Here is a 13,701-nt window from a genome sequence, read left to right as displayed (position 1 = left end):
GTAGCAGGATGTCTATGCCTTTGGTTGCTGGTTGATACCTGGTTGATGGGGTTCTGGGAGTTCTTCTGCTACCTAAACCCGGCCCGAGGCCAAGCTTGACTTGTGAGAGTTTGGTCCACTAGGCTGTTGCTTGGAGCTGCCCGCAGGCCCACATACCCACCTCAGCCCAGTTGGTCCGGCACTCCTTGGAGGAAACAATCTAGTTTCCTCTTGAAAATGTCCACGGTTGTTCCGGCAATATTCCTTACTGCTATGCATTACAAATTTGTGCACAGCCCTTGCACATTCCATTGCAGGATCTTTAGTCCTCTTGGTTGTTGGAACTGGTTGATATTGCTGTGGCATCCATAGAGATAGAGTCAGATGAACTCACCATGGAAGATGATATTGGAGTTGAGGATCTTAGTGCACTTGAAACTGACTCTTCAAGGTCGATTTCAGAAGTACTGGATTCTACTTGTTTTTGTGTGAGTTAGAAGAGTTTTCTCTGCCCTGCGTCCCTAAAGGTTAGGACACTGCCCGCTGGAATTTCTTGAGCTTGTCCTCAATTGTCTCTCGAGTTTCAGTGACTTGTTTGAGACCGTGTTTTGATATTAAGGTTCAGACCAATTCCATGACCAAGGCTTTAGGCATTGGCCAGAGGGTGTCCAATTGAGTAGAAGCATTACTTAGTGCTGTACTGGTTTGGGCCAAGTTTACTCTTTGGTCGTTATCAGTGGAAACTCGGACACTCTTGCCCTAATAGCCCTGGATGTGCTTACTGGATGCAGTCGGGAGTGGGCGATTACATTGAACTATTTTCTGGTGGCCTCCAGCCCTCCCTCTGTCCTGGATGGAGGCCTTCTCACCCTCCACCATGGCCGATGTCGCATGGGCCCCCCGCCACCTGGTTTGGTCTTGGTAAGCTCCGCGTTGTTTTTGTGGGCAGGTGAACTGGTATATATTTGGGTTGACACTTCTGCTCTGCTGGTGTGGACGTGGGAGGGGGGGGGGTTTCGTTTGGACCCTTTTAAGCCTTTTGGGGCATTTTAGGTTCCAGGCCTGGTTTGCTTAGAGTAATTTGGGCACTTAGCTTGAATTGGCTGGTCAGGCTTTTGATTATCAAGGCATATTTTCGTGTCATGGGGCTGGCTGCAGACTCCACACTTCACTGGGCGTTGGCAGCCATCCTTGTGATGTCCAAATCTCTGACATCTGAAACATCTGAGGGGCTCTGGGATGTAAAGCCTGTATTGAAACACGCCCCAAATGCCAAGATTGGAATCTGTCCTTTTACAGTGAGAAGGACTTGTCGGGTTTCCTGCTTTGTGGATTTTACCTGGCATCTTACTGCTGACACCACATAACTCAACTTTTGTAAATAAGTTAGGGAAATGTGCAAGGGATAGTAGAGGACAATGATTTTCCTTATTTTGTCCTCTGGCTTGAGTTCGTTGCATTTCTTATAATTTTTAAGAATCATTACAGCTGTCTCTTTTTGGGCCTGAGAATATATTCGCCTCTGAGGTTTGCCTTTGATCTGATCTTGAGCTGGGTGTATTCTTTTTCAAGGTCCAATACTGTGGTGCATGAGGAGTTGCGCTCAGCTTGCTGCAACTTGAATACTGCCAGTGAGAATTTTGTCTGGATAGTTGAAGAGTTTATCGGTAGAGGCATCTTTTCTTGATAGGTCCCAGTGGAGTGGAGGAAAGATTTGGAAATTAACTCTCCAAATTCCATTTTAGAGTTTTATTGCGGTCTGATGCTAAGAGTGCATTTCACTGACCCTGTGAACACTTTCAAAAGCAGAGTCAAAGTTCTTACAAGTTAGTTGAAGCAGCTGAATGTATTTCCCTATATAGTCGGTTTCACACATTTATCACTCGTTCCTAAACTAGGCTACAGCTACGGACAAGAGAACATCTTAATTCTGAAGATATCACATTAATGGCAGCTAATCTGGTAACGCTTATGGCATATGGCACTGGTAACGATCATCAACGACCAGAATATTCAGCCCCATAATTGTAGTCATCCATGAAACTTTGTAATAGACTACTGTAGAAATACATACTATATTATAAGACCACAGCTCTAATAAATTAAATTCAGACAACCACAAAACTTTACAGTCCACTACAAAATGTCATTGTGTTATCCACCGAGATATATAATCGCAGAACATCATGAGATATCACATGGCATCAATGGAGAACCAACATTAACCGTCAAATACTACCACAGAGTACCATAAAGAAGAGACCAATGTAGAACAGGTGAACAGGAGAGAACACTCACGTGAACACCCCGAGGGCTCGTCGCTGTTGTCCTCACAGTCCTTCTGTCCGTCACAGTAGCGATCCAGGTTGATGCACTGTTTATTTCTGCAGGGAAACTCGGCCATGGTGCAGGCGGCCAGACAGGTCCGCACGCCCACGCACGCCCACACCGCTGCCACCGACCACACCCGAGCGCCAAACCACATGGCCTGGTGGAGAATAGAACACAGTGAGTGCTTGGGTGGGGAAGTGTGTGTGTGTGTGTGTGTGTATGTGTGTGTGTGTGTACTCACCTATATGTACTCACCTATATGTGCTTGCAGGATCGAGCATTGACTCTTGGATCCCGCCTATCCAGCTATCGGTTGTTTACAGCAATGACTCCTGTCCCATTTCCCTATCATACCTAGTTTTAAAAGTATGAATAGTATTTGCTTCCACAACCTGTTCCCCAAGTGCATTCCATTTTTCCACTACTCTCACGCTAAAAGAAAACTTCCTAACATCTCTGTGACTCATCTGAGTTTCCAGTTTCCACCCATGTCCCCTCGTTCTGTTATTATTACGTGTGAACATTTCATCTATTTCCACTTTGTCAATTCCCCTGAGTATTTTATATGTCCCTATCATATCTCCTCTCTACCTTCTTTTCTCTAGTGTCGTAAGGTTCAGTTCCTTCAGCCGCTCTTCATATCCCATCCCTCGTAACTCTGGGACAAGCCTCGTCGCAAACCTCTGAACCTTCTCCAGTTTCTTTATGTGTTTCTTCAGGTGGGGGCTCCATGATGGCGCGGCATACTCTAAGACGGGTCCCACGTAGGCAGTGTAAAGCGCCCTAAAAGCCTCCTCATTTAGGTTTCTGAATGAAGTTCAAATTTTCGCCGTGTGTGTGGGTGTGTGTGTGTGTGTGTGTGTGTGTGTGTGTGTGTGTGTGTGTGTGTGTGTGTGTGTGTGTGTGTGTATTTGTGTGTGTGTGTGTGTGTGTGTGTGTGTGTGTGTGTGTGTGTGTGTGTGTGTGTGTGTGTGTGTGTGTGTGTGTGTGTATTTGTGTGTGTGTATTTGTGTGTGTGTGTGTGTGTGTGTGTGTGTGTGTGTGTGTGTGTGTGTGTGTGTGTGTGTGTGTGTGTGTGTGTGTGCGTGTGTGTGTGCGTGTGTGTGTGTACTCACCTAGTTGTACTCACCTAGTTGTGTTTGCGGGGGTTGAGCTCTGGCTCTTTGGTCCCGCCTCTCAACCGTCAATCAACAGGTGTACAGATTCCTGAGCCTATCGGGCTCTGTCATATCTACACTTGAAACTGTGTATGGAGTGAGCCTCCACCACATCACCCCCTAATGCATTCCATTTGTCAACCACTCTGACACTAAAAAAGTTCTTTCTAATATCTCTGTGGCTCATTTGGGCACTCAGTTTCCACCTGTGTCCCCTTGTGCATGTTCCCCTTGTGTTAAATAGACTGTCTTTATCTACCCTATCAATCCCCTTCAGAATCTTGAATGTGGTGATCATGTCCCCCCTAACTCTTCTGTCTTCCAGCGAAGTGAGGTTTAATTCCCGTAGTCTCTCCTCGTAGCTCATACCTCTCAGCTCGGGTACTAGTCTGGTGGCAAACCTTTGAACCTTTTCCAGTTTAGTCTTATCCTTGACTAGATATGGACTCCATGCTGGGGCTGCATACTCCAGGATTGGCCTGACATATGTGGTATACAAAGTTCTGAATGATTCTTTACACAAGTTTCTGAATGCCGTTCGTATGTTGGCCAGCCTGGCATATGCCGCTGATGTTATCCGCTTGATATGTGCTGCAGGAGACAGGTCTGGCGTGATATCAACCCCCAAGTCTTTTTCCTTCTCTGACTCCTGAAGAATTTCCTCTCCCAGATGATACCTTGTATCTCGCCTCCTGCTCCCTACACCTATCTTCATTACATTACATTTGGTTGGGTTAAACTCTAACAACCATTTGTTCGACCATTCCTTCAGCTTGTCTAGGTCTTCTTGAAGCCTCAAACAGTCCTCTTCTGTTTTAATCCTTCTCATAATTTTAGCATCGTCCGCAAACATTGAGAGAAATGAATCGATACCCTCCGGGAGATCATTTACATATATCAGAAACAAGATAGGACCGAGTACAGAGCCCTGTGGAACTCCACTGGTGACTTCACGCCAATCGGAGGTCTCACCCCTCACCGTAACTCTCTGCTTCCTATTGCTTAGATACTCCCTTATCCACTGGAGCACCTTACCAGCTACACCTGCCTGTCTCTCCAGCTTATGTACCAGCCTCTTATGCGGTACTGTGTCAAAGGCTTTCCGACAATCCAAGAAAATGCAGTCCGCCCAGCCCTCTCTTTCTTGCTTAATCTGTGTCACCTGATCGTAGAATTCTATCAAGCCTGTAAGGCAAGATTTACCCTCCTTGAATCCATGTTGGCGATTTGTCACGAAGTCTTTTTTCTCCAGATGTGTTACCAGGTTTTTTCTCACGATCTTCTCCATCACCTTGCATGGTATACAAGTCAAGGACACTGGCCTGTAGTTCAGTGCCTCTTGTCTGTCGCCCTTTTTGTATATTGGGACCACATTCACCGTCTTCCATATTTCTGGTAGGTCTCCCGTCTCTAGTGATTTACTATACACTATGGAGAGTGGCAAGCAAAGTGCCTCTGCACACTCTTTCAGCACCCATGGTGAGATCCCATCTGGACCAACCGCCTTTCTAACATCCAGATATGTGTGTGTGTGTGTGCGTGTGTGTGTGTGTGTGTGTGTGTGTGTGCGTGTACTCACCTAATTGTACTCACCTAATTGTGCTTGCGGGGGTTGAGCTCTGGCTCTTTGGTCCCGCCTCTCAACCGTCAATCAACTGGTGTACAGATTCCTGAGCCTATTGGGCTCTATCATATCTACATTTGAAACTGTGTATGGAGTCAGCCTCCACCACATCACTTCCTAATGCATTCCATTTACTAACTACTCTGACACTGAAAAAGTTCTTTCTTACGTCTCTGTGGCTCATTTGGGTACTCAGCTTCCACCTGTGTCCCCTTGTTCGCGTCCCACCAGTGTTGAATAGTTCATCCTTGTTTACCCGGTCGATTCCCCTGAGGATTTTGTAGGTTGTGATCATGTCCCCCCTTACTCTTCTGTCTTCCAGTGTCGTAAGGTGCATTTCCCGCAGCCTTTCCTCATAACTCATGCCTCTTAGTTCTGGGACTAGTCTAGTAGCATACCTTTGGACTTTTTCCAGCTTCGTCTTGTGCTTGACAAGGTACAGGCTCCATGCTGGGGCCGCATACTCCAGGATTGGTCTTACATATGTGGTGTACAAGATTCTGAATGATTCCTTACACAGGTTCCTGAACGCCGTTCTGATGTTAGCCAGCCTCGCATATGCCGCAGACGTTATTCTCTTTATGTGGGCTTCAGGAGACAGTTTTGGTGTGATATCAACTCCTAGATCTTTCTCTCTGTTTCATTAAGTACTTCATCACCTATTCTGTATCCTGTGTCTGGCCTCCTGTTTTCACTGCCTAGTTTCATTACTTTGCATTTACTCGGGTTGAACTTCAACAGCCATATGTTGGACCATTCACTCAGTCTATCCAGGTCATCTTGTAGCCTCCTACTATCATCCTCTGTTTCAATCCTCCTCATAATTTTTGCATCGTCGGCAAACATTGAGAGGAACGAATCTATACCCTCTGGGAGATCATTTACATATACCAGAAACAGTATAGGGCCAAGGACTGACCCCTGCGGGACTCCACTTGTGACGTCTCGCCAATCTGAGACCTCACCCCTCACACAGACTCGTTGTCTCCTGTTGCTTAGGTACTCCTCTATCCACCGGAGTACCTTCCCTCTCACTCCAGCCTGCATCTCCAACTTTCGCACTAGCCTCTTGTGTGGTACTGTATCAAAGGCTTTCTGACAATCCAAAAATATGCAGTCTGCCCACCCTTCTCTTTCTTGCCTTATTTTTGTTGCCTGGTCGTAGAATTCAAGTAACCCTGTGAGGCAGGACCTGCCATCCCTGAACCCATGTTGATGCTGTGTTACAAAGTTCCTTCGCTCCAGATGCTCCACTAGTTTTTTTCGCACAATCTTCTCCATCAGCTTGCATGGTATGCAGGTTAGGGACACTGGCCTGTAGTTCAGTGCCTCCTGTCTATCCCCTTTCTTGTATATCGGGACAACGTTAGCTGCTTTCCAAATATCTGGCAGTTCCCCTGTTGCCAGTGATTTGTTATACACTATGGAGAGTGGTAGGCACAGTTCTCTTGCTCCTTCCTTTAGAACCCAAGGGGAGATTCCATCTGGGCCTATAGCCTTCGTCACGTCCAACTCTAGTAAACACTTCCTTACTTCCCCACTGGTAATCTCAAACTCTTCCAGTGGTTCCTGGTTAGCAATTCCCTCACTTACCTCAGGAATTTCTCCTTGCTCTAAGGTGAAGACCTCCTGGAATTTCTTATTCAATTCCTCACACACTTCCTTGTCATTTGTAGTGAATCCTTCCGCCCCTATCCTTAATCTCATAACCTGTTCCTTTACTGTTGTTTTTCTCCTAATGTGGCTATGCAACAATTTAGGCTGAGTCTTTGCCTTGCTTGCGATGTCATTTTCGTATTGTCTTTCTGCCTCTCTTCTCATCCTGACATATTCATTCCTGGCATTCTGGTATCTGTCTCTGCTCTCCAATGTCCTGTTATTCCTATAGTTTCTCCATGCCCTTTTACTTTGCTGCTTAGCTAGCCTACATCTCTGATTAAACCATGGGTTTCTCATCTTCATTTCTCTGTTTTCCTTTTGGACTTGGACAAACTTGTTTGCTGCATCCTTGCACTTCTGCGTGATGTAATCCATCATATCTTGGGCCGTCTTTCCCCTGAGTTCTGTTTCCCATGCTATATCTGTTTAGGAATTTTCTTATCCCCTCATAGTTTCCCTTTCGGTATGCTAAGCTTTTGGTTTCGGTATCCCTCCTCGAGTTCAATAACCCTTCTTCAATCAAGTACTCAAACACCAGTACACTGTGGTCGCTCATTCCGACTGAGTCCTCAAAACCGATTTCTCTTATGTCGGAGTCGTTCAGAGTGAAGACTAGGTCGAGTCTCGCTGGTTCGTCATTGCCTCTCATCCTTGTGGGTTCTCTGACATGCTGGGTTAAAAAGTTGCTTGTCACCACCTCCAATAGTTTGGCTCTCCACATATCCTCGCCTCCATGCGGTTCCTTGTTCTCCCAGTCAATCTTTCCGTGATTGAAGTCGCCCATGATGAGCAGGTGGGATCTATTTCTACAGGCAGCAGAGGCTGCCCTCTCAATTATAGTGTTAACTGCCATGTTGTTGTTTTCATACTCTTGACTGGGTCTCCTGTCATTTGGTGGAGGGTTGTATATTACTGCTACTACTATTCTTGGTCCTCCCATTGTTATGGCGCCTGCTATGTAGTCTCTGAACTCCTCACAGCCCGGGATGGCCATCTCCTTAAAACTCCATTCCCTTCTCATGAGTAGGACCACTCCGCCTCCTCCCCTACCTTCCCTCTCTTTCCTTATTACTGTGTACTCCTGGGGAAACACGGCATTCGTTATGATTCCAGAGAGTTTTGTTTCAGTGAGTCTGATTACATCTGGGTTAACTTCTTGTGCTCTTTCCCTTAGTTCACTTGTCTTGCTTGTGATCCCATCTATGTTCGAGTACATCACCCTGAAACTGACTCTCTTCTGCTTCTTTTCTGGGGGGGACCTTTGGGATCTGGGGTGAGTGGGAGCTGGGGGGACCTGGCACGGGGAGATTGGTGGAGGAGGGAGGGCTTGGGGTGGTGGGGGAGAGGGGGAGGGTACAGGGGGTGGATAAGAGGGGGAGGGTACAGGGGGTGGATAAGAGGGGGAGGGTACAGGGGGTGGGTAAGAGGGGGAGGGTACAGGGGGTGGGTAAGAGAGGGAGGGTTGGGGAAGCATGGGGGGAGGAGAGGCTGTGGGGGATAGGGGAGATGGGGAGGCTTGGGGGGAGAGAAAAGGGTGGAGGGCTTGGGGGCGTGGGGGAAAAGGGAGGGCTGAGGTGGGTGAGGAAGAGGGGAGGGTTTAGGGGAGTGGGGGAGAGGGGAAGACTTAGGTGGGGTGGGGGAGAGTGGGGGGCTTAAGGGGGGAGGGGGGGGAAGGGAGGGCATGGGGGTGGGAGAGATGGGAAGGCATGTGGGAGAAGGGAGGGCATGGGGGATGGGGGAGAAGGGAGGTCCTGGGGAGAGGGGTGAGGGGGAGAAGGGGGGTGAGTGGGGGGAGGGGGGTGGGTGGGGGGAGGGTGCCCTAGGTGGGTACTTAGTGGGGGGCTGACAGGGGATGGGGCAGGTTGGGTGTCTGTTGGGTAGAATGTGGGGGTGGTGCCCCAATCCCTGTGGCTGTTGCACTGTTTGAGGAAGCTTCTCCACTTCCCTCTGGGATTGTAGGGTTCTGGGTTGTGGTACTCTGATTTCCTTCTCTCTCCCTGCGCTCCTTCCTCGAGTCTGCTGTCCGTATTCTCTCTTCCCTTGTCATATCCCTCTGCAGGAATATTTTCTTGAACTTCTCTACACCTGCTAGACAACACTTCCTTGCTAACAGTTCCTCTTTCGCGATTTCGCTCATGAAAACCACCTTTATCATTCGGTCTCTGTCCTTGTTGTACTTTCCAAGCCTGAAAACCTTTTCAACATTTCGCTCAGCTCCCTCCAACCTTACCTCTTTAAGGATCTCTTTAATCATGTTTTTGTCCTTGTCTCTCCGCTCCTTTGGTCTGGTCCCTGTTTGCTCTTTAATGCCTGCTACTACTACTGCTCTATTTCTCTCTATCAGCCGGCTAGTACATCTAGCTGCTTCCTGAGAGGAAGCGACTTCCATGGCAACTTCCTTAACTGCAGACCTAGCTTCAGGGCTCTTTTTAAGCATTTCAGCAAATGAGATCTGGGTTGTGGTGGTCCCCTCCACAGTAGCATTCCCATCTCCCTGGGGTACGGTTTGTGCCTGGTATTGTGGAAGAGTCTCCTTTAGGTATCTTATCTCCTCCTTTGCTGCCCTTAAATCATCTTGCAGGTTGGCTACTGTCTCCCTCATTACCCTCAGTCCTTCACTGAATTCATTCCGCATTTGCTGGAGTACTTCCTTCATCCAGTCTTCCTGTTCCCCCCCATCCTCTGTGTTTGTTCCAGTTGCGAATGTCCTCCTGCGTTTGGCAGTCAGAGTTCGTCTCCCTTCTATGATTTCCCTATGAGTGTGTGTGTGTGTGAGAGAGAGAGAGAGAGAGAGAGAGAGAGAGAGAGAGAGAGAGAGAGAGAGAGAGAGAGAGAGAGAGAGAGAGAGAGAGAGAGAGAGAGACAGAGAGAGGGACAGACAGAGAGAGGGGGGAGGGAGAGAGAGGGGGGAGGAAGAGAGAGAGGGGAGGGAGAGAGAGAGGGGAGGGAGAGAGAGAGGGGAGGGAGAGAGAGAGAGGGAGGGAGAGAGTGGGGGGGAGGGAGAGAGTGGGGGGGGGAGGGAGAGAGTGGGGGGAGAGAGAGAGGGGAGGGAGAGAGAGAGGGGAGGGAGAGAGAGAGGGGAGGGAGAGAGAGAGGGGAAGGAGAGAGAGGGGGAGGGGGAGAGAGAGAGGGGGAGAGGGAGAGAGAGGGGGAGGGAGAAAGAGGGGGAGGGGGGAGAGAGAGAGGGGGAGGGAGAGAGAGGGGGGAGGGAGAGAGAGGGGGGAGGGAGAGAGAGGGGGAGAGGGAGAGAGAGAGGGGGAGAGGGAGAGAGAGGGGGAGGGAGAAAGAGGGGGAGGGGGAGAGAGAGGGGGGAGGGAGAGAGAGGGGGGAGGGAGAGAGAGGGGGGAGGGAGAGAGAGGGGGGAGGGAGAGAGAGGGGGAGAGGGAGAGAGAGGGGGAGAGGGAGAGAGAGGGGGGAGTGGGAGAGAGAGGGGGAGAGGGAGAGAGAGGGGGAAAGGGAGGGAGAGGGGGAGAGGGAGAGAGAGGGGGAGAGGGAGAGAAAGGGGGAGGGAGAGAGAGGGAGAGAGAGAGAGAGAGAGAGAGAGAGAGAGAGAGAGAGAGAGAGAGAGAGAGAGAGAGAGAGAGAGAGAGAGAGAGAGAGAGAGAGAGAGAGAGAGAGAGGGGGGGGGAGAGAGAGAGAGAGAGAGAGAGAGAGAGAGAGAGAGAGAGAGAGAGAGAGAGAGAGAGAGAGAGAGAGAGAGAGAGAGACAGAGAGAGGGACAGACAGAGAGAGGGGGGAGGGAGAGAGAGGGGGGAGAGAGATAGAGAGAGAGAGGAGGTGTGTGAGTATATGGGGAGGGTTGGAAGGTGGAAGTGAGGGAGGGGGATGGAGAGGGTGTGTGGGGGTGGATTAGTGCGGGAGGGTACAGAGAGAGGTTGTGTGTGTGTGCGTGTGTGCGTGTGTGTGTGTGTGTGTGTGTGTGTGTGTGTGTGTGTGTGTGTGTGTGTGTGTGTGTACTCACCTAATCACCCAATTGTACTGACCTAATTGTGCTTGCGGGGGTTGAGCTCTGGCTCTTTAGTCCCGCCGCTCAACAGTCAATCAACAGGTGTACAGATTCCTGAGCCAATTGGGCTCTGTCATATCTACACTTGAAACTGTGTATGGAGTGAGCCTCCACCACATCACCCCCTAATGCATTCCATTTGTCAACCACTCTGACACTAAAAATGTTCTTTCTGATATCTCTGTGGCTCATTTGGGCACTCAGTTTCCACCTGTGTCCCCTAGTGCGTGTGCCCCTTGTGTTAAATAGACTGTCTTTATCTACCCTATCACTTCCCTTGAGAATCTTGAATGTGGTGATCATGTCCCCCCTAACTGGTTGATACCTGGTTGATGGGGTTCTGGGAGTTCTTCTACTCCCCAAGCCCGGCCCGAGGCCAGGCTTGACTTGTGAGAGTTTGGTCCACCAGGCTGTTGCTTGGAGCGGCCCGCAGGCCCACATACCCACCACAGCCCGGTTGGTCCGGCACTCCTTGGAGGAATAAATCTAGTTTCCTCTTGAAAATGTCCACGGTTGTTCCAGCAATATTTCTTATGCTTGCTGTCTTCCAACTCTTCTGTCTTCCAACGAAGTGAGGTTCAATTCCCGTAGTCTCTCCTCGTAGCTAATACCTCTCAGCTCGGGTACTAGTCTGGGGGCAAACCTTTGAACCTTTTCCAGTTTAGTCTTATCCATGACTAGATATCTACTCCATGCTGTGGCTGCATACTCCAGGATGGGCCTGACATATGTGGTATACAAAGTTCTGAATGATTCCTTATACAAATTTCTGAATGCCGTTCTTATATTGGCCAACCCTGCATATGCTGCTGATGTTATCCTCTTGATATGGGCTGCAGGGGACAGGTCTGTCATGATATCAACCCCAATATCTTTTTTTCTCTCTTTGACTCTTGAAGAATTTCATTTCCCAGATGATACCTTGTATCTGGTCTCCTGCTCCCTACACCTATCTTCATTACATTACATTTGCTTGGGTTAAACTCATGTGTTCGATCATTTGTTCAACCATTTGTTCGATCATTTGTTCAACCATTTGTTCGATCATTCCTTCAGCTTGTCTAGGTCTTCTTGAAGCCTCAAGCAGTTCTCCCCTGTCCTAATCCTTCTCATAATTTTGACATCGTCAGCAAACATTGAGAGAAATTATTCTATACCCTCCGGGAGATCATTTACATATATCAGAAACAAGAAAGGACCAAGTACAGAGCCCTGTGGGACTCCACTGGTGACTTCACACCAATCTGAGTTCTCACCCCTCACCGTAACTCTCTGATTCCTATTGCTTAGGTATTCCCTTTTCCACTTGAGCACCTTACCAGCTACACCTGCCTGTCTCTCCAGCTTATGCACCAGCCTCTTATGCGGTACTGTGTCAAAGGCTTTCCGACAATCCAAGAAAGTGCAGTCCGCCCAGCCTTCTATTTCTTGATTAATCTTTGTCACCTGGTCGTAGAATTCTATTAACCCAGTCAGGCAAGATTTACCCTCCCTGAAACCATGTTGGCGATTTGTCACGAAGTCCCTTCTCTCCAAATGTGTTACTAGGTTTTTTCTCACGAACTTCTCCATCACCTTGCATGGTATACAAGTCAAGGACTCTGGTCTGTAGTTCAGTGACTCTTGCCTGTCACCCTTTTTCTATATTGAGACCACATTCGCCGTCTTCCATATTTTTGGTAGGTCTCCCGTCTCCAGTGACCTACTATACACTATGGAGAGTGGTAAGCAAAGTGCCTCTGCACACTCTTTCAGTACCCATGGCGAGATCCTATCTGGACGAACAGCCTTTCTAACATCCAGATCCAGCAGGTGTCACTTGACCTCCTCTTTCGTAATTTCGAGCCCTTCCAAGGCCGCCTGGTTTATTTCCCTTTCTCCAAGCACAGTGACCTCACCTTGTTCTGTTGTGAAGACCTCCTGGAACCTTGTTCTATTGTGAAGACCTGTTCATTCACTGTTGTTTTCCTCCTGATGTGACTGTGGAGTAGCGTGGGTTCGGTCTTGGCTTTGTTTGCTATATCATTTTCATAATTTTTCTCTGTTTCCCTTCTCACCCTAGCATACTCATTCCTGGTTCATTGGTATCTCTCTCTGTTTTTTGGTGTTCTGTTATTCCGTAAGTTCCTCCACGTTCTTTTGTTCAGTCCCCTTGCTTCCAAACATGCCCTATTATTCCATGGATTCTTCTTTGTGTGTGTGTGTGTATGTGTGTGTGTGTACTCACGTAGTTGTACTCACCTAGTTGTGTCTGCAGGATCGAGCATTGACTCTTGGATCCCGCCTTTCGAGCATCGGTTGTTTACAGCAATGACTCCTGTCCCATTTCCCTATCAAACCTGGTTTTAAAATTATGAATAGTATTTGCTTCCACAACCTGTTCCTGAAGTGCATTCAATTTTCCCACTACTCTCACGCTAAAAGAAAACTTCCTAACATCTCTGTGACTCATCTGAGTTTCCAGCTTCCATCCATGTCCCCTCGTTCTGTTACTATTCCGTGTACTGGTGTGTGTGTGTGTGTGTGTGTGTGTGTGTGTGTGTGTGTGTGTGTGTGTGTGTGTGTGTGTGTGTGTGTGTGTGTGTACTCACCTAAGTGTACTCACCTAATTGTACCTGCAGGGGTTGAGCTCTGGCTTTTTAGTTCCGCCTCTCAACCGTCAATCAACAGGTGTACAGGTTCCTGAGCCTACTGGGCTCTATCATATCTACACTTGAAACTGTATATGGAGTCAGCCTCCACCACATCACTTCCTAATGCATTCCATTTGTCAACCACTCTGACACTAAAAAAAGTTCTTTCTAATATCTCTGTGGCTCATTTGGGCACTCCGTTTCCCCTTGTGTCCCCTAGTGCGTGTTCCCCATGTGTTAAATAGACTGTCTATATCTACCCTATCACTTCCCTTGAGAATCTTGAATATGGTGATCATGTCTCCTCTAACT

The 13,701-nt window shown here is 48.4% G+C and overlaps 1 protein-coding gene across 1 annotated transcript in view; it reads right to left on the bottom strand.

Moving 5' to 3' along the window:
• The window catches only part of LOC123772513 (uncharacterized), a 36,144-nt gene extending 33,680 nt beyond the window's left edge, over positions 1–2,464 (bottom strand). Inside the window, exon 1 of the mRNA XM_045765750.2 lies at positions 2,278–2,464. Within this exon, the coding sequence (XP_045621706.1) occupies positions 2,278–2,464 (187 nt within the window). The remainder of the gene's footprint in view (positions 1–2,277) is intronic.
• Positions 2,465–13,701: the final 11,237 nt, after the last annotated feature.

This window comes from Procambarus clarkii, chromosome 17 (assembly GCF_040958095.1).
Source record: "Procambarus clarkii isolate CNS0578487 chromosome 17, FALCON_Pclarkii_2.0, whole genome shotgun sequence".
NCBI lineage: Eukaryota > Metazoa > Arthropoda > Malacostraca > Decapoda > Cambaridae > Procambarus > Procambarus clarkii.
The sequence above is the reverse complement of the archived record's forward strand: the minus strand, read 5'-3'. Positions and strand labels throughout refer to the sequence as shown.